Source organism: Besnoitia besnoiti, chromosome VI, assembly GCF_002563875.1.
Source record: "Besnoitia besnoiti strain Bb-Ger1 chromosome VI, whole genome shotgun sequence".
NCBI classification, from domain to species: Eukaryota; Apicomplexa; class Conoidasida; order Eucoccidiorida; family Sarcocystidae; genus Besnoitia; species Besnoitia besnoiti.
Genome location: NC_042361.1, coordinates 2,802,924 through 2,823,647, shown reverse-complemented (window position 1 = coordinate 2,823,647; position 20,724 = coordinate 2,802,924). Strand labels below are relative to the sequence as shown.

Sequence of the window (20,724 nt, the reverse complement as noted above, 5' to 3'; positions counted from 1 at the left end):
GTCTCCGCAGCGCAGACAGTTAGTGTTCATCGTGGCGTCTGCTGCGTGAAATATCGTCTCAACATTGAACTTTTCAAAGCTCTTGCCTGAAAAAAGGAACCTAAGCGCCAGGTTCAGTGCCCGCCCCGCCCGCGGCTGCCAAACACGCTTCCTTGCGTCACTTGACTGGCTGCGCCCGGTTCGTAATGTAACATATTTCTAGCAAGCTAGTCTCTTTCAGACACCCTGCTTAGTCTCGGTTGACCCACGGCAAAAGAAAAGACAATATCCCTGTGTCTGAGACTTCACATGCACGTCGTCGAACGGAACCCCTACTTCCCTCGGAACACAGAATTCGAAAGGGCCGCCTCATGTCCTCGTTCCGGTCTCTGCTTCCCCCGTACACACAAATGCACATACGGATGATACAAACACACAGGCATACCCACATACACACGCATCCATGAATATGTGTGTCGTCAGCCTTGCGTGCATTTGCGGCGGCTGTGCATGTGTCGTGACTACGAATATGAATCTTGCGTGCTCCTGCGCTGTGGACATCCGTGGCAGTCTCACCCATTTCCACCGCACCACTCTTCCCTGCACTCCTTCATTCACACAGCAACGAACAGCTCAAATGGGAAGCCCCCCGGACACACGGTTCGATGTAGATATGAGCTTGAAGCGCATGGAGTGGCGATTCTCTTGTACTATCGGGATAAAGAAGCGTTTCAGTTCACACGGGCCGCTGGACTAGCGAGATTCGCAAGGTCGGCAATTGGCGCAAAACTCGCCGACGCTCATGTGACGACAGTCGGCTCGTCCGTGCCAATATACTTCTTGATATTGCAAAACTGGAGCGCGAAGGCGGCGATGTCCTTCAGCGCGCTGCGATCATCCTCCAAAACCTTCGACGCGTCTGGCTCGTAGCGCTCCATGTAGACGCGAATGGTCGCGCCGGTGCTTCCGGTACCTGAACGCGCATGCAACGACGAGAAAAAAGGATAGAAACCCACGCGACTCCGCACACACCTCGCCCTATCGTATACGAGGCCACAAACGCCGCCACCAGACCATGGCCACAGCCGGACTTCTAAAATATAGCAATCTTGTAAGGCGCGCGGCCTTCAACGCCAGCCCCCGCCTCCAAGGCGTTTCGAGGTTTTCTCCAGAAACGGGTTTCCACCGGCGTGACGTGCGGAAAACTCACGCCATACGCCATCCCTGGACAAAAGATTACATCTTTTACCCTCATCCTTGTATTTCAGCGTGGAGCCGCAAGCAGCGAGCAAATGGCTGCTGCGCAACCGCTGCTTGCACCCTCGGCGTGGCGATTTTTCCGCACCTGAAAGCCTCCAGATGATTCGGCTGCCGCCCTTGAGGAAGAGGCGCACGCCTTGGTGGTCAGACACCTGCTGGTCGACTGGGTCCACGTATTTGAACCAGTCCATGGACTCGATCTGCATGGCGCTCATCAGGTTGGCGTCCACGTGCGCGGCAACTTTCGCGGTGATGTCTGCAGGGGTCTGCCTCGAGAGCTCCTCGAGATCCGTCATCATCTGATGAGCGGATGTGCTGTCTTTATTCTCAAAGTCGTACCTGGAAAAGAGAGAGAATCACACAAGAGCCAGACGGACGTTCACTCCTAGGGTTAGTCTCTACGAGCGTCTCCACGCCCCACGGCGAGGAAAGGCACGAGCCGCCGCAATGGCGGATTTTCCAGAGATGTCTTCTGCGGCCGACGGATCCCCCCATCGCCCACCTCAAAAGCTCGAAAAGGTCGACAGAACAGCGCGCACCGCGTTCAGGCTCGTCAGGTGTTTAGCCGATGCGGCCGCCCCGCCGCATGCACACCGCCAGCGGCTGGGGGCGGTTGCATCGGGTGCCTTTGCGTACCTGCAGTAGAAGTTCCTGCCGAACTCCTTCCAGAACTCCTCGACGATTTGGCGGACGGAGACGAACTCCTCGACCTTGGTCGCGGGCGCGGCGATGCTGACGTCTTTCCCGCTCTTCAGATCGGCCTTCTCCTGCTCGAGGTCGCCGAGGCAGCCGTTGCGACAGGCGAGGATCGAGAGCCAGGCGAGGACGGCCCAGAGCCCGTCTTTCTCGCGGACGTGGACGCTGCCGGTGCCGAAGGACTCCTCACCGCAGATGCTGATGAGATTCGCATCCATCAGGTTCGTGAAGTACTTCCAGCCTGTTGGGGTCTCGTACACCTGTTTGTCTGGGGAAAAACGAAAACGATACCCCAAAATGACGACAGGTCGGTCCCGATATCTCGACTCGCCCACCGAGACAGCAAAGGGCGCGGACTCGAACACCTGCGAGGGATCGCTGGCAGCCCAGATCGACCATGTCGGCGCGCATGCGCGACATAACCCCCCTCAAGAATGAGTTCACGCTCACCTCGAAAAGACCGCGAGCTGCCTACCTATCTCTCTCTCCCTCACTATATATATATATATATATATATATATATCTAGATATGCGGACTGCTCAGCTCGTCGCCGGATGCAGTCAAAGCGACTATGAACTTTGCTGCTTGCAGCGTTTCCAGCGTTACTCACTCAGTTTCTTGCCGACGTTGTCGAGCGCGCGGGAGGTTGGCATCGAGCGAGCGAGGCCGGTCAGGCCTCCCTTGCCAGTTGCTTTATCTACCATGAGGTAGGGAATGCACTTCTCCGCGTACAGCGAAATGAGCGCGACGCTGTCTGATGGGGTGACGAAGAATCCGCGCCCTGAAGAGCCGAAGAAACAGGCACACAAGCCCTCCCACGCGTCTCGCCCGGAAATACGTCGGGAGGCACGTGTTTACCTTAGAGTGCCGCATCCACGTCCGTGTGCCGCACCGCTGCATGCGCAAGCGAATACCGGTGTGCCTGCCTGTCTGGCGACACGGATGCAATACCGCTACATATAGACGACGCCTTCCAGTCATCCATCGCCTCGAACAGTCCGCCACTTGACGCACACATGCAATGCGATGGCAGGCATACGTCTGTGTGACGAAGGTTGCAACCTAGGAAGGCGCCGGCTAGAAGAAAAGGCGCGTGGAAGCTTCAAGGGTTTCTCACCGAGAATCATGTTGCGGTCGCAGTCGCCGTCTCCCGCAGCCCCGAAGAGAGGTGTGGAGGCGTCACACTCGTTCGGATGGAAGACCTTCATCTTCGCCACAAGTTCGGCGGCGTAGGTCAGGTTCGGGTCCGGGTGGTGGCCGCCGAAGTCGGGCTGCACTCACAGTCCCAGAAAACGAGGCTTTTCTCGGCCGATCAACAGCTCAAAGGCGACGGACATCCGGGCCCCCAGGTGGATCGACAGCACCCGAGAAGTGCCCAGCGAAACCAGTTCATGCAGCCGACTTTGGAACACGCCGTGAGCCCGCCTCCCGCAGATTCGCTAGACTGACTGCATACGAACTGTCCCCGTACACGCCTACAGCCCGCAGTCAATCTCTGCAGGCAGGAGCAGCGACATTATCCCGCGGGAAAAAGAGGAATGCTATGGAAAACGACTGCTGTGTCGTGTCGCATGGCCAGCGGGACGGACGAATGCGGAAAAGGAGACGGGGAACCGAGAGACGCTGCAAAAGGTGCGCAGCGCTGGGTGGGTGATCGGCCCCGCTCCAGCGTACCCCTCACCAAGGGCTGCTGCCGCATCAGGCACTCGGGCTTCGCGCCCAGCTCTTCGAGGAAAAGCTTCTCGGCGTACGGCCCAGAGACACCGTGCATGGCGTCGTAGACAAAGTTGAAGTAAGGGAGTGCAAGCAGTCGCTTGATGGCGGGGAAGTGGAAGCACTCCTTCATCAGCTCCAGCCAGTCGACGATGGGATCGATGATCTCGACCTGCAGGACCAAGCGAAGACACAACGTACGCTCGTTTCCGCGAAGAACACGAATGCGCGACCGAGCCGCGAAGTCCACAGGGACCGATCACGTGTTGACGCCGTCCCTCGCGTTCTGGAGGCACTCTGGCAACTCCGCTGCAAAGCGGAAAAACAACATGAGCACCCACAGGGAGTAGATGCCGTGCAAGCACGAGCGAAGCCCGTTTTAAAACGGCAGAGAATGGCCACGTTGCGGAAGACACCCTACACCCTAAACGAAGCAAGGATAACGCGGAAACTCGCCTCGGCCGCGCACGCACATTGCGTGTCTGTCGTACCTGGAAGGCGCCATTCAGGTCGACTTGCACGCCCACTTTGTCCAAGGCGAATTTGGGGAGTTGTGCGTATTTGATGGAGATGATCGTCTTCGACTTCTGACACACCTCGTTCATCAGACGCTCCTGTCCAGGGGCTGACGGAAACACAGCCCGCACCAGCTCAACGGCGGTATGCAGCAAGCCAGCCCCCGCCGTTCAGAGAAGAACCCGAAGCAACACGCGCCGACGGCCTGCAAACACGTCTGGGGCCTCTCTCGCTGGCGTATACCTCGACTAAACTTGCACGCTTGCGTACACCCCCTGTGCGCGAGAAATGGATGCGCATGCGAAGCTTCTCGAAGCAAGCCCCTCATGCGTGCTTCCGGACTCGAAAAAAACGCCTTTTGTCCATCGCCTTCGCCTCAGGCGCTTTCCTTTCCTCCACACGAGCTAGCAGGCTCTCCAGTCCATCCACCGTACATCTTTTTCAAATCCGCCACACGCCGTAACGAGGCCCGCGTATAAGTATGCGCATGCGCACGCAGGGACACATGTAGCAGTTCATGCATACGCAGGCAAATATATGTATCACCTTATACCAGTCCTGTCCGGTATGCCTGGGCTCACCTCCGTTCCCGGTGTCGTACTTGACGCCGAAGTCCTCATCGATGCCGCCGGGGTTGTGCGAGGCGGTCAAAAGGAAACCCCCGAAGCAAACGCCGTTCTCCCGGTTGCGAATGATGGCGCTGCACGCCGGCGTCGACGCCAGGCCGTTCTGCCCTGAACAAGAAGCCGGTGAACACAGACGCGATGGTGAACCATACGCTAATTCATTTGATGTGAGTGAGTCGAAGCCGCACATCACAGCGCCCGCAGACAGCTGTCACATGTGTTTGTTTCAGCAACTTCAAGAGGCCCGTGCAACGCCGCAAAGGCACGGAACGAACACGCGAAGACACGCCCTTCGGCTCTCGCGCCACGAATCGAGAGCTTGAGAATCGCGCTCACCTGCCTCTCAAGGGGTAAGGGTAAAACGCTGCAGGGATGCTAGCGGCGAAAGGAGCTTGCCGGAGCTACCCGAAGACTCACAGTCGTCAGACTTTTCGAAACGAGAGACGATTAAATGTCCGGCGCCCCTTCACAGTCCGCAAAGGAGGGGAACGCCTATGTGAAGGTAAAATACACGAGAGTATCTCGTTTCAGCTGCAAAGCATGCTCACCAATCCAAACGCGACCCACGCCGTTTCCGGCAGCAATCGAGCAGATTTCGTAAATCGCCTCGTGAGTAAAATAGCGTCCATCTCCGCTGACGAGCAGAGTTCCGCCCTTCTTCTCGTCATCGGGAAGGCAATCGAAGACGCTCTGGGTAAAGTTCGCAAGGTAGTCCTTCTGCATGAACACCTTGGTCTTCTTGCGAAGCCCTGAAAGACGGACACAAGAAACACCAATCGTGGTTCTATATGCGCCACGCCACCACTAAGGGCCTCACCAAGCATCAGGCCGACAGCCGCTCCCCAACCCCCCCTCCTTCCTGCCCACCGCGGCGCTCTGCACGTCCCGCAGTCTTTCTTTGCCGCTTCCTCGTGTACGCAGACAGACACAGAGGTGGTCTCTCTCCCGGAGAAGCTGAACATGGAAATCGGGAAGTCGCATACCGCCGAAGCTCTCCGGCTGCGCTCCCGCATCTGCTTCATGCTGGTTGTGACTACAACGCTTGAGCTCTGAGAGCAGAAGAGAATGCCCGATTTCTCACAGCCGGCTACCCGCGCGCGAGGAAGCGTCCAGGAAATGACCTTCGGGTGCCTACCGGAAGTGCCAGGCTTTTGGTCTTGGTAGGCCGTCGTCGGCCGCGAGAGAACGAGGTCTGGAGAGACGCCTGTGAACCTCGAAGGGCCTGTACGGACAACTCTGGAAACGAAACCCTCGTTTCCGTTTGTTGCAGTCCCGCCGCAACTGTGCACACAAGCAGCCCGACCGCGCGCAGGGCATCTGGCGCCAGGCTTCCAGACTTCTCTGCGTTCAAGTTTGTGTGCGTCCCTGTTTGCCTGGGCGGGCGCCGACGGCGGAGAGAGGACGACGACTTTCGAATATGCAGGCTGCAGAACGGGCGACGCGGGCCGCGCATGCGCCGTGGCTTGGCTGGACGTGACAAGCGTCGCCGGTGGACAGATGCAGTGTTACGGCAGTGCAGCAGGAGGAGGCGATCGGGGCTTGACTACGACACCGCTTTACATGGAGCACGCGATAAAATGACATGCGGGGCGCGACTAGGTGCAAAGCACGAGAAACGAACGCCACCTCAGCGCAATCAATCAGGGCATGTTAGGAGATGTGAGTCTCTGTGTACCAGAAGGTGCGTCGGTGTGCACTACGCAGAGAAAGACTCTGCGCCGCCAGGCGGCTCCGCAGACCGCACCTGTGGCGCAGGTCTCTCCACCGGTGACGCTGCAGACTTACGCGCCTTCCCGCAACTCCCGCGACCGCTCTCCTTCCTAGGCCGCATGTGACTTGCCTTGGCTGTCGCGATGGAGCAGTTCAGACGCAAGCCAGAGGAAAAACGGAGAAAAGACACGCAACACTCGCATTTCACCTCACACCCTCTGCGCGTCCTCGCACAGACACGCGGCGAAGCCTGCGGGGTGGCGATGCCATCCCCTCCGCCACCCGACGTGGCGCGTGGCTGCCTCTGGATTCACGAGGGGAGCCTACCAGCTGCACGCCTCGTTCTCCATCCAGGTGCGTGGGTCCGTGGCAAACCCGGCTCTTGCGACGAAATCAACGATGCACTACTGCGGGCGACGGAAAGGGCCTTATCTCTGTGAATCTCATCCGAGCCCGCGGGGGTTGACATACTCACTCGCGGCGAGCGAGCCTCGCCAGTCCCGAAGCTATGGACGCGGCGCCCGCGGCTCGAATAACAGAGCTCGCGCCTCCCCCTCCCCCGAAGTCTCGTGTTTCATCATCGCGCAGAGTTTCTGACGCAAGCGGGACAGTGGATCTCCGCACACGAGGAACGCTCACCAGTCGCTCGCTCCTCACGGACGCCATGAGCTGCCGCGTGCACCCGCGCCTCCGCACGTGCCTCACAGCCCGAGCCTTTTCTGTGCTCGCAGCCCGAGCCTTTTTTTCTGTGCATCTGTGCTTACCCCCCATGGCGGCAGAAGAACGGAGTTCGCAGCGGAGCCAAAGGTACGACGGGCTCGTTTCTGGGGAACAAGAACCGGAAATGCCACTCCCGCTGAGCAGCAGCAGCGCGAGAGATCGGGAGCAACTGAGGCGCAGCACACAAACAGGAAAACTCGACAGCGGGTGATCCGTGTGTGAGCAAGGCTGCAAAACGTGACGGAGCTCAGCGGACCGTATCTCACTCCATCGACCGGCCGTCGCGCTGGCGGGGGGGGGGGGGGTGGGTCCACAGCCGAGAACGCGCATCCGCCTGGACGCCGGGGCCTCCTCACGCAGCCGGCACTTTCCCCTGATCAGTCATGTTTCTCTCCACACTATGGCCGCCAAACGAGAGCAAGCGCGTCTCGCTGCAGCATTGGCACGCGCCTTCATATCCCCGCGGCGGCGGGTGTCTTTACTCGTGCCGAGGTCCCGGCACACAGCGGCCTGGGCGCAACTCTGGGTGTTAGGGCGGAGGACCGGCTGCTGGCGGCAGAATGGGAGATGCGAGTTCACTTTGAACTGCGGACGTCAAATCATTGCTGTCAAAATTAAGCTGCACACACCGTCGGCAACGCGCTGTGGAGACTCTCGCCGCACCGCACGTCGCAACTCCGGTCTCAAAAAGCAGTTCCGCGGCACGTACGCGAGAGGCCGCATCCGCGAGACGAGAACCAGAACACTAGAGAGAAGTCAGAACGCTTCAAGCACACGCTCAAAATGCAATTTGCACGAACGAAAAAGAGTCCATTCGTGTTGCTTGGTACCGTACAATGTCAACCAAACGGCTGCGGCTCTGCCGCGGCCGCGGCGGTGATCGGCTGCCGACGCCGCACAGCTTGCAAACTGGATTTTCACCAGAAAAAGTCTCTACGCCATCGACCTGCGGCATGAGAAGCCGCGTCACGAGTGCTTCAGAGACGGAGGCCGAAATCGACGAGCGAAGTTGATCCTTAGGGGATCTGTGGACGCTAGCAAATGTACAATTGGGGGTATCTCTACTAGCGCGTGTCATCCTCAGGATGGCAGACGGCCGCGACGCGAGTTCACCGCTCACCTGGATTCTAGACGGACGGAAGTTCAGCGGAAAAGCTTTGATGGAGAAGTGAACTGCGTGAGGAGCACTCTCGAATGTGTGGCGCGGAGAGAGACAGCACAACTGTCGCTCGCCACGACCGCGAGACCGGGAGGCGGCGCCCACGCGCATGTCGCGTACATGCGTCGTCGAAGCGCAGCCGGCCTCGAGGTGCGCCCACTGGAAAAACACCAGGCGCGGATGCTGTTCGGTGGCAAGGCAGAGGGCGAGACATCTCTCTTGATTTGCACGGCCCCCAGGAGGCGTTCAGCTGCCAGCCAAGGCCAGCTCGCTGAGGTCACGTCTGAGCACCGCCCTGGTATCGAAGAGGCATGCATGTACACACACACAACTCGAGGATGCTTGGCGGTTGACACACAGATGGCGGCTTCGGCAATTTCTTTTTCCCTCGGTCGTCTGGGTCCCCGAACAGGGATGGAGCGTGTGCTCACGGCTCTGTCGGCGAAAAGCGCGGTTTTTGTACGCGAGTGCTGTGCTATCAGATGTGTCAGCGTGACTCTCCAGGGCACACTCCATGACTCTCCGGAACACACTCCATTACAGAAATAGAGTGGTACACCAGTGTTTCGGGGCAGGTGTGACGGCTACCCGTGATTAGCGCGTAGCATACTGCTCTAAGATGAGCCAGCCAGCGGTCGCCCTCCGGCGATACAGTTTTCCGCGCTAGCAGGCTGCGTCTCCCCTCAACACAGTAACTCACTGTAGCTCAGAACAATTAGGAATGCTTGGCGAGTCCAGGCCGAGTTTACGCGGGAACACGAGGCAATCATGGATCCATACACAACCCTCGCCGGATCGCTTCTTCGGGATGCTGCGCGGAGATCCTCAATATCCCCGTCCTACCCGCGAGGATGGTAAGGACTCGGGGCAATAGATAGGCAATCACCTGCTACAAAGAGTGAATGCCAGTATTCTATTCTGCGTACGGTTTATAAATGCTTTTCAGTGTGCATGTGCAAACTCAATCCCTCTTGCCAGCCGCTTCTGTAATATTGAGTCCTTGTCAGACTCGGTGTACGCGCATGCTTCGCGCTGACAAATCTACTCTGTCTGTCGTATCTGTTGGTTGTCACGGGAAGGTCCGAGTAGGTGTCTCAGCCATCCCGCGATTACTCTCGTTGTTCGTTCCGCTGCCTCTGCTCGTCCGACACCACAGCACATACCAGGTCTTAATGCTCATTTCTAGCAGAGGAAGCCCGCAAGAATGGCGGAATGTATGACGAAAGTGTACTCACGGCACTGCATGGGGAACACCTCTATACCGGAGACAACTGCGTTCCACTCAGCGCTTTTGTATGGCCGTTTTCGGTTTCACGCGCGAAATGACTCCGTTAGCGAAAGGACTTTCTTCAGTCCTGAGAATGCATCAGCGGGGAAGAGTTTGGCAGCGAGTGTGAGATATGTCGGCTCATGACGGCGCTGATCTGAGGCCGCAAACCATCACCCACCGAGCAACGCACCTATAACAGAATCGGTGCACCGCGACGATTTTGTAATAAGTAAACGATCACGCCGAGTTCTGAGGAGACCTACCTGTGGTGACGTGCGTCCTCCACTGTTTCTCTACACAGAAAACAACAGCTCCCGAATTCGTTCGGCACTGGAATCCTCCCTCACGACACCCTTTAGACTGTTACCAGTGCAGGCGCTTCTTCCCTTCGAGATGTGAACCGCGGACTAGTTTCCGTGGTCCTGGTGAGAGCGAAGGCGACCGCTATGCCCCTGCTTTGACTCATCACCCACGGGCGACAGTTCCAGAAGCACACCAGTCAACAAAGACACGACACACACGCGCCACGAGAGGCGAAGTGCGTCGTCCCAGGTGGTCTGGTAGGAATGAGGCGATGAATAGAGAAAGTTCCACTCAAGCAACTGCGGCGCCCTCAGCGTTCTCGAGACTCGCGCGGGCCTTCAGCGTTCTCGAGACTCGCGCGGGCCTTCAGCGTTCTCGAGACTCGCGCGGGCCTTCAGCGTTCTCGAGACTCGCGCGGGCCTTCAGCGTTCTCGAGACTCGCGCGGGCCTTCAGCGTTCTCGAGACTCACGCGGGCCTTCAGCGTTCTCGAGACTCGCGCGGGCCTCCAGCGTTCTCGAGACTCGCGCGGGCCTTCAGCGTTCTCGAGACTCGCGCGGGCCTTCAGCGCGCCAAACCTAACATCTGCTGCGAATTTAGATGTTCGCTTAAAGTGCTGGACAAGAGTTTCGTATGGAGCCCCGATGAGTGTTTTCTGTCATACTACTCTTCACATGACTGCGGGAGAGGCACACTTCAGATTAACGAACGCGCATACACGTGTCAGGATAAGTTCCACCTCACTCGCTCCAGAACAGTAAGAGGCGCCGTGCTCAGAGGCTCTAAGACACGCAGACTTGAAGCACACGATGTAGGGAGACAGTCTTGGATCTGCTCAACACGGCCACAGAGGAAGGGAGACACTCAGGAGGCTCGACGAAAATGTGGCCTCCTGCTCCACTGCTTCCTTGAGCCTCTCGAGGAGACACTTGACGCCGCGTAGCTCGCGGATGTCTCTTCGCATTCGAGGATAGGGGCTCTAGAGCGCCTCTGTTCCACAGAGGTTCCGGTCAACGCCTTTTCTGTTTTTTTTTTCCACGAGGCTGTTCGCGGGACTCCACTCGTTCCTGCAACAGAGAGGAGAAATTGACTTCTCTTTGTCTTCCAGGTCTCCGGGCAAACGGCATTGGGACGGCGCACAGTTTCTATCGCGAACATGCGCTGCGCTGGAGCCCCGCTGGTGAAAAAAAGCATGCCTTATTTTGATTTCCGCTGCATGTACTTTCCGACTCGAATCCTTCTTTTCCACTCGATTCGTCCCTTGCTTTCTAGCGCCTGTTTCCTCACTCTCCGCACTTTATTCGTCATCTTCCCTAGATCCCGAATCTCCGGGAACCGCTGCACATCGCTAGCATCGCACTTGCTTCTCTCCTATTGGGTTTTTTTCCCATGTAGTCCGTCCCTGGCTGCGGAGTTCTCTTCCTTGAGGTCCTTTTCTCCCTTCAGCGCTTTGTCGCGTTCGTTTCGGAGTTTTCAGCGAGCATCTCGTCTAGGCGCGATGCATCGCCGAATCTCCACGGAGACACGCCGGAGCCTAGAGCGAGGCAGACGGTCGTCGCCTTCTCCGGCGACCTTCTCGCACGTGGGCGCTCCGTCTGCTCCGGTCCTGACTGTCTCCGCGTCTGCCGCTTCGCCGTCTTCAGACTTTTCTCCTTCCTCGCGTCCTTGCTCCGCTCCACGGCTGCCCTGCGCGTCGTGCCTGATGCTCACCTGCTCACTCTCCTCTCTCTCGCGCTCTCCATCCTTCTTCTCGCGCCCACGTTTGCTCCTATCCCAGGGCAGCAGCGAACCCAAAGATCGAGACGCCTCCGTTTTGGGGGGGGCTTCGCCGTTCGTTCTTCGCTGTCGCGCTTCGCGCGCTTTCTCCAGTCTCAGTAGTCTTCCCTCCTCGCTCCTCTCTGTGGCGACTGCCGCCTCGCCTGGGCCTTCGCCCCTGTCCCTCCAGTCTCGGCGCTTTCTCTACAACAGCCACCAGGCGCGTGTCCTCCGCCGTCGCCACGTGTATCGCGACAAGCACCTGGATCACGTACCCTCGGACCTGTCTCGGCGACTCGAGGACGAGCGCGAGAGGCAATTTCTCAACTCGCTATGGGCTGGAGAGCAGCAGAAGGGCGCCTTCCCCCCGGGGGTCATGACTGCGCACAACCGCGTCAAGCAGGAGAAGGAGCGGTTCCTGCGCGAGTGCGCGCGCGAGCAGGATCACCTCTCGTCGCTTTTCTCTGAGGAAGAAAAAGACACGCTGCTGGGTGCTGGAGCCCGGAGGAAACCGAGCCTGGCTGACGACGCAGAGGAGGCCCTGCGAGACAAGGTGGAAGATGAAGACGACGACCGCCACGAGGAGGAGATCGGGACGAAAAAACGCGCCGAAACCAAACCCGACACGCAGCTGTACGGCAGAAAATTGCAGGAACTCGAAAGTTACCTGGGATCCGCACTCCGGACATACCGCATTCTCCGCCCTGATGCGCTGCCTTTCTACAAGGTACGCGCAGAAACAAACGAGATCGTCTGCGCCTTCAGGATTCGGGCTCGCATTCCCCACATGCGAGTGCAGATCTCAGACGACATGTGCTTCACCACCTCGTCCTCCTGCTGGGCAAGCGCCGGTGACTTTCAATCGCCCGAAGCTCGCCCTTCCGTTTCCCTGCTCACAATACAGTGTGTCTACCTTCGTGTTCTCTGATTTTCTGTCTGCTGCGCCCATTCTTTCTTCTTCGTCTGTTTGTCGCTCTCCCTGGCTGCTTCGCGTCAGGCGTTTGTGCCCATATGCCGACCTCTATTCTCTTTCGCTCTTCCTTCTCCTTTCTCCACTGTTCGTTCTCCTTCATCTGCGGCACTGCGGGAACATCGGCAGTCATCGAGGCGCAAGCGATTGCGATTCGCTGGAGTTTCATCGGCGTCCCGATTCTGCAGCGAAGAGAGACACGAGGCATGCCTCGTGTGTCTTCTCAGTGCCTCAACATTTCGCTTTACCGCGCGTGGCTTTCTCGTCCGCCGTGCGGGCTTCTACCTCGAGTGCCCTCCTCCTACGGACTCTTTAATTTCACCTTTCTGCTGGACTTCGGAGAATTTCGGCCCTGCAGGACCGTCTTCGGCTCCAGTCTCGATTTTCTCGCTGCCGCACTCACTCGCTTGGCCGTGCTTGCCTGAGTATTTCTCGGAATTTTTTTTCACTGGCATGATGCGAAGTTTCGTCTTGCGACGCACTGCACCTTTCGCTCTTTTGCTCCTTTTTGTTTCTGGGCATTCTGAGGCCTCGCGCTTCTCAACCGTCGTGCGCCGCCTCTTTCTGTTTCGTCGCAGGAAGACAGCTTGCTGAGTATGCAGAGCAAGCTGAATGAGGCGACGCTGAAGCACTCGCCACTCGTCCACGACCTTCAGGAGCTGAAGAAAAACAACGTCGCTGTTCCTTCGGATATCCTTCCGCCCGACGTAGGTCTTTCACGCAACGAATGCGCGTCGTGCATAGTTTTGTACGCGTGTGTGCTCGCGACCGAATTCCATAAGCGCGATGAAACTTATTTGGTGAACGTAACATCATAGAAGGTAGCGGCGGATTATGTTCAAAGTTCACACGGGGTACGTTTCAACGTTAATGTGTGCCTTCGTCCGCAGCTTTTTGTCCGCCAGAGGCGGTGGAAAGACACACAGAGCCGCTTCGTGCAAGGGCTGCGCTCATACATACCCGCGTGTGCGCCCTGCACATCACTGGGGACAAGAGAGCAGAACGACCCCCTAATCCGTTTTTCGCGTTTCTCCTTCTCCTCACCGTACGGGCTCGTGACTGGCTACTTACTTGTGTTGACGCTCTTTCGGCAGCACTAGCTGTTTCCGAGCAGGAGCGACGGAGGGCGGTCTTTTTAGCCGCGCCCTTTTCTCCATTGTTTCTCCCAGACAGCTCTGAGTTCTGCGTGCGGCCGTGGCGCCGGTGTTTCCCTTCATCTTCTGAATTGTCTTCTGTTCCGCGAGGGCGCTGACGAGCGCAGGCGCGGTCGAGGCCCTTCGGTCGCGTCAATCCAGTTGGCATGCGCGCGTCTGGTTTTTTCAGTTTGACGCGCTGCAGTTCAGCCTGCCGGTCGTGAACCCGCGCGGGTTTCTGCTCGCACTCTCCGCCGCTGCCAACTCGGTCGCCGAAGACCTTGAGGCCCTCTGTCTGCGTCTTGGCGTCCCAAACTTGCCGCATCCGACGCACCCGTTCCGCCTGAAGCTGCTGCTCGACGCTCTGGTAAGCAGCGGACGCCAAAGCGAAGCTCACGCGGCGGCGGAGTTTGACTCGGCCGCTGCGCTGCTGCCGGGGCGAGAGGCACAGAGCGGTTGCCTCAACGCCCTCAGTGCACACCTCCAGCGTGCAGCCCAAGGGAGACGCAGAGAAGAGAGACTGGAGGTCACCAGAAGAGGCTTCATGCAGGAGACGGGCGTCTCCAAAGGATGAACAGGGCTTCGGATGCGCTTGCCGGGGTGGAGCGATATGTACGGACGCGTGAGAGGGTGTCTCGCGGGCCGAAGGACGTTCTCCGCGGGAGAAGCCGCGAGTGTGCATGCGGCCAGTCTCCATCTCTCCGCTTCCGGCTTCGCCCCCAGCGTTGGCGTGGGCGGTAATCGTGTGCGCATTCCACGGCGGGGCCTGTGTTTTACGCTTTCACTCTTTTTTTGGCTACTTTTTGTTTCGCAGTTCGACTCCTTCAAACTGCGCAAGGATCCTCACTACGCGCACGACTGGGCTCAGCGCAACTGGCCGCGCCTCCAAGGGATCATGCCCGCGCCTCTCTCGGACCTCTCTGCCGAGGTGAGACTTTCGCAGGGCGCCGCCAAGACAAACAGGATTCGAAACTCTGATGTGGCGAGCCCGCACAGCGTGACTGTTTGGTCTTTACGCTCGAACGTCGGGACTTATGCAAGAGACATCGAGTTGAACCCCGTCTCTGTGCGTGTGCGTCCACTTTTTTCTAAAAATTCTGTCCGCCTCAACACACCGAGCGACCCGTCTCTCCCTTGGTCCCCGTCGCTGAACATCTACGTTTCCTCTAAACTATATCTGTTTCATTCAGACAGTCTATCTGACTGTCTGAATCTATCGATAGATATGTCTATAACTATCTGTCTGTGTGTATCTTTCTATATCTATCTCCGGCTGTCTACCTTTAACCATCTATATCTATTTGTATCTATATCTATCTATAAGTGTGTGTTGTCTGCGTGTCCACGTTTTTTTGAACTCCGCGACTCTCCGTTTTTTTTTACCTCGATTTTTTCTGCTGCCTGGTTCGCTGCGCAGCACGTCGGGCAGTGGCTAAAATGCCATCTGGAGCGGGTCTGCGAGAATCAGCGCGCAGGGTGTGGCAGGCGAGCTCGGCTGCTGGCGCAGAGGTTTCCCCTGAAGCCAGACGAAGAGAATCTGTACTCCCTCGCGGACGACTTCATCTTCGATCACGAGATCGTAGACGAGCAGTTCTGTGACGAGCGACTCACGGAGTTTCCCATCGACAAGGCCGGCGAGCTTTTTCAGAAAGTCGCCGACTTCTTCGGGGTGAGACGCGAAAAAAACCCCTGGCTGAAAGCGCAGGGTGGGGGAACGGATGCCAGAGACGCGTCCATACGAGCATCTGCGGAACTACTGAAAGATGCATGTATGCCTGCTTGAGCGCATGTATGCATCAGTTCGGTCTCTCTGCTCACCTTCAAGTATCGATCCTGCGTCTCTCGAGCAGGTGTAGACCATTTTATCGCGAACGGCAGAAGAAGCTCGAGACGTCTGCGAAAAAGACGGCACTCGGGAGTGCGACCGTGCCGCGGCTAGTGAGAATTCCCTCTTTTGGCATCCCGACTTGAACGTGATCGCGGTAACTTCCCGTATCTCCAAGAGACATAGCGGCGGCTGCTCCTACCCTGATTTCGCCCCTGCGCGTGGTTTTTCTTTCTTCTCTCTGCAGCTGACCAAGGGCCCCGAGCCCGCGGTGAACGACGGCGTGGTCGCGCAGTTCCAGAACCTTGTCTAGTACGTCTGGAATTTTCAAAAAAAAATTCGGTTTCCGGCAACATTACGTCCAGCGAGGAGTCTTGTAGACAGTCAGCAAAGAGAAGTAGCGCGCATCGCCATGCATGCGGCCTGGTAGACTACGTTTTTACGGTGCCATGCAAGCGAAGTCTGAACGGTTGCTGGACTCTAGCAGCGAAGTCTGCCGCAGTGTTTCGCTGTCAGAGCGCGCATTCCGCGAAGTTTCTGCCCGATTAGTTTAAGTAAGGGGTTTTGGTCGACGTCGGTCCGCAAGATTCCGGGAGTTTTTTGTCTGCTCTTCGCCTGTACAGCACCTTGAACAAAATCGGCCTGAGTAACTGGTTGCGTATGGACACACGTGAGGTGAGATGACGCCAAGTCTGAAAAAATCATCATCGCAGCCCTCCTGACATTTGACTGGGTAGACAAGCGTGTTTAAGACTGCTCGCTCTGCTTGAGCGACGCCTTCACACTGCGGTCTCGAGCGGGACGCCCTTCGCTTGCAGAGCTTCTGCTGTTTCAGGGGCGACGTGGAATTGCGTTTCGGCCTCTTTCTGCACGCATCTCTTCACAGAGCGAGCTAAAAACGAGTCAATGAAGTCGGCAGAATGCGTACCTGCCCTTCAGAGGCAAGCAGCATATCTCCGCAGACGCAGCTGGGATTTCTTTCGTTGGGCTACGCCTTCTGCACTTATAGCAACTTTCTCAACCCGGCGTTCAGTGCGTCCTTTCGTTCTCACACGTCTTGGCTTGTTGACGGACTCTCAAGCGATGCTGCCTCGTGGCTTTGCGTCCCGGCGTTCACTGGCGCTTTTTCGCAGGGCCTAAAACGGTCGGCAAGTTTCTTGGGTGTATGTGGTCGCCTCAGATTGAGGAGTTCCTTCCCGAAGGCGATCCGCCTTCCTTCTCGGCGACCGAGCAAGACCTCGACGCGGCGCGCCTCCTCCTCAAGGCTGCTGCACGCGGGAAAGCGAATCTCCTCGACTTCGAGGCTCTCGACCCCTACAAACTCCTCCACGGCTTCGACGCGAAGACGGTAAAAACATACCCGCCGAGTAGAAGCGCGCATCAGCCGCCCGTGCGCCGTAGCCTCGCACGTGTCTCTCTGAATGCCTGAAAATTGAGTTGCTCACTTGGATATTGGCGTGCAGGCATCCAGGTAGATGCTCTCTCTGTCCCCTATACATTCGCTCACACCTGTGAGGTCGTCTTGCTAATCTAAAAATATCATTACATACATGCAACTAAACATACACGTATATAAATATATATTTTTTGCGTGCGTCTGTGCCGACGGGTGTAACCTGGTCTGCGCTTGCTTTTTTCGCGTCTGTGCAGGTTCAAGAAGAGTTGGCAGCGCTGCCGCCGAATCCGTTTCTCACCGACGCAGACATTGACGAGATTTTTGACGTCCACACGGCCGCAGAGTCGATGAGTCAGTCTGCCGCTTCATCTTCCTCGGCCTCGCTCCGGAACTTCTGCGCAAAGTTCGGCAAATCGCCCTTGGAAGCCTTGGTAAGTCAGCGATCGAGTCAAGCGTGCATCATTCGCCTGCAACACCTCTCACTTTCTTCCGCGGTTTCACCTCACCTCGTGTTTCGCGCTCTGCGGTGCCTGCTACAGTCAACGCGGGCGACGCGAACATGAGTCTGTCTGCCTTACTTCCTGCCATTCCCGCCTGGCTAGCTTCGTGGTGGCGGCTGTCTCCGGCCTTTCGTTGCCTTCTAGCATGCAAGTTGAGCGGGAGTTCCCATGCGTGGGTGCCAGAAGCCGCCGAGAAGCTCCTCAGCCTGCAAAAGATTTTGATTTTGCATGCCCCAAGTATACGTTTCTTCATTCACTCGCGTGTTCGTCTGCGGCCACTAGACTGGGCAGTGTTCGCTCTCGTCCTTCGTTGCCTTCTTCTCCGGTTGGCGCCGCGTTCTCGCCTGCCGCTGCCCTCACCTTTCAGCTGTCCTTTATCCTCGTCTCGGTTTGGCTGACTCCGTGTCTACTCCGTTGTCTCTCGCGCCTCCGCCTGCAGTTGGACTCCGAGGAGAAGTTCCTGGCCTCTGCGGGACCGGTCGACTGGGTGAAGGGCGAGAACGAGGACGGCGAGGCCTTCGTCTCTTGGCGGTGGAAGCGGCCTGCGCAGACCGTCTTTGACCCCGAAAAGGGCATGTTTGTCCGCGAGCGGGAGGGCGTCGACCCGCTCATCAAGCTGCACGAGCTGCGGCAGACGCTCCTGAGTATCAGTCGCATGATGAGCATGAACAAACGTAAGCGCACCGAAGGGTCGATGGGAGTGAATCCGGCATCCGACAAGCCCGAGCGAAGCTGTGGAAACCGATAAGGTTGTGAGCAGCGGGTGTGTGGATTAGTGCATCCACACACCCGCTGCATTCTGCCTGAGGAAGCAGAATGCTTCCTCGGGCAGAATGCCTCGAAGAGGCGAGACTAGACATTGTTAGTTCGGACCTACTGGTGCAGCGAAGCCACGCAGTACATCGTGTCGCATCATGGGTACAGCACACGCATGCATGTATTTTTACGTGTGCGTATATATATATATATATATATATATATATATATATATATATATATATATGGAATTATATATCCATACATGTATGCATACGTGGGTATTCGCATAGGTGTTGCCCCGGCCTAGCCAGATGCGAGTTCAGCAGGGCCTTCTCTGCAAGCAGAATCATGGTTTTCCGGTCGCTCGCGGGCCTTCCGCTTTTTTTTCTCAGAGGGGCGCGTGTACTACTTCCGCGCGATTGTGGCTGTCGGCAACGGCCGCGGCTTGTTTGGCATCGGCATCGCCTTTGGACCGTCGCCGAAGGAGGCGCGCAGCAACGCGGCGCTCGCGGCGATTCAGAACCTCGATCACATCGATTTCGACGTCGGGCGTACGTTGACGACCCCGGTGCATGGCCAGGAGTATTCGGCTCACGTCAAAAGTAAGCCACGGAAAACCCGCCGCCGAGCGGTCAGGAGTTGAAAACTGCGGATCTGCGAATTTTTCAATTTAACCTTGTTCAGAGTGAGGTAGAAATAACTTCATCTGGGAGTTCGAAATTACTAACATTCCAGAATTATCGGACGACTCGCGTCCTCGGCGGGAGCCGGCTTCGCACGCGTGCGGACGCCCCGCTCCACCTGCCTGGGGGGCTGCACGTCTCCAGGGCAGCATACCTGAACGAGGCATAGCGCCACCAGACTTCTCTCTCTGTCTTTTTTCAAAGTCTGTATATGCACATTTATATGCATATACATATATATATGTTCCATGTGTTGGTGTAGAGAATGGGCCGTATGTGTAAGGGTTATCTGGGGCGCGCGGTTTGACGTGGCGAGACGTTTGTCGCTGTGGTGTTTGGCTGCGTCAGTTATTCCGCGCCCCCTCGGGAAAGGGTTGAAGTCGAACTTGCGCTACTTGCCGCTGCTCTACCTCATGGGCATCGACAACTGCCGAGTGAAATTCTACGGTCCCTCGGCGTCCGCACGGTGGTTCACGCGCGCGAAGGCGCTCAAACGGGCGCTGGAGCAGCTCCAGAGTCGCCGCACGCTGGCGAACGCGACCGGACAGAAATACGACCTGCTCGTCGCCCCTGGAGAGCACTGGATGCACTGGCCGGACAGGTGAGGAGTCTTCAGGAGCCGAAAAAGCAATTTGAGCGTGTCGGGCTGCGGCTCGAGGCCGCCAGTTCTCCGCGTGAGAGCCCAAGTCGCGGACTGTCTGTCGGTGTTGGCGTTCCTTCGCAGGTGGTTCCGCCCCATCTCCACGGAGTACGCGCGCATGCTGGAGCGCATCAAGAAGAAGAGACCTCCCTCGTACAGACGGGGCTTCCGTGCAGCGATCGACGAAGTCATCCCGGAGGAAATTCGTCCCGAGTTCACGCCCTATGTGAGTGCTAAAGAGGGGAGCTGGGCTTCTGCTCTCTCTCGCGCATGCCCGCTGCGCAGTCCTTGCGAGCTGCGCGATGTTCTCGCGCGTTCAGTTCCGCCTGGGCGGTACGCGACCCGCATTTGAGATCTGCAGTGGACGGATGCCGCCGTGGCGCTTCACGTATAAATAATGCTTATGTCAGGCTCGAAGTCTGTCAGATACGGATATATACGTCTGTATGTATGCAAACAGATAACCGCGGATGGAGGGGGTATAGCAGCCGTGTTTTGTTCCCTGCGTAGGTCACATCTAGGTTATTTTATTTCCGCCGTGCCATTTTCCGTGTTTTCTGTGTGTCTTTTCCAGACCTGGAAGTCGCCGCTGCAGAAGTGGTGCGAAGAACTCAAGCGCAAGCGCCTCACGTCGCACAACATCTACGAGAAGGAAGTGTTTGTTCATCCTCCGTCGCGGCCGGCGTCTGCGCATTAGGGCTCCTTTCAGGGGCACTGCGCATCCAACGATATCAAGGATTCCAGGTCGTGCGCATGGCTTCCCGGAGCTCTGCAGCCCCACTCTACAGTCGGAAATAAGCTGTATGCCGAACGATACGTTCTCTCGCCTCGCGGTTGCCTCCTCAACAACTGATGAGGGCGCCAAATTCGCCGGAGGTTGTTGGTTCTTCCTGCAGCGATACTGGAGCGCAAAGCCTATTATACCTTTTCCCTCTTTGGTAGTTGTCACATGGGGGCGAAAAGGCATATGCTACACAGAAGGCGAAACACGAGGTCGCCCGTGGCCTCGGATGCTGGTTTTTCACTTTACTCTCTGCCATGCACTTTTCTGTCGTCTGGCTGTACTCTGTGTGGGCGGTCGTGCCCCGTGACTTTGCAACCCACTTCGATAA

General features: G+C 57.4%; 2 protein-coding genes across 2 annotated transcripts; one reads left to right on the top strand and one right to left on the bottom strand.

Annotated features, from left to right (window-relative positions):
- Positions 1-779: 779 nt before the first annotated feature.
- Positions 780-7,272, bottom strand: BESB_068080 (glucosephosphate-mutase GPM1; the record flags this gene model as incomplete). The annotated part of the gene is made up of 11 exons (XM_029365201.1): positions 780-952; positions 1,325-1,578; positions 1,876-2,203; positions 2,547-2,717; positions 3,054-3,207; positions 3,618-3,821; positions 4,141-4,274; positions 4,747-4,899; positions 5,340-5,540; positions 5,927-6,258; positions 6,977-7,272. The coding sequence occupies 11 exons, from the start codon at positions 7,270-7,272 to the stop codon at positions 780-782; spliced, it is 2,400 nt and encodes a 799-aa protein (XP_029218784.1).
- Positions 7,273-11,449: 4,177 nt separating this feature from the next.
- BESB_068070 (putative 30S ribosomal protein S5) lies at positions 11,450-20,309 on the top strand (the record flags this gene model as incomplete). Its single annotated transcript, XM_029365200.1, has 14 exons — positions 11,450-12,433; positions 13,255-13,383; positions 14,000-14,176; positions 14,624-14,737; positions 15,227-15,478; positions 15,882-15,946; positions 16,258-16,309; positions 16,815-16,982; positions 17,285-17,461; positions 17,970-18,204; positions 18,682-18,891; positions 19,321-19,573; positions 19,697-19,838; positions 20,187-20,309. The coding sequence occupies 14 exons, from the start codon at positions 11,450-11,452 to the stop codon at positions 20,307-20,309; spliced, it is 3,081 nt and encodes a 1,026-aa protein (XP_029218783.1).
- Positions 20,310-20,724: the final 415 nt, after the last annotated feature.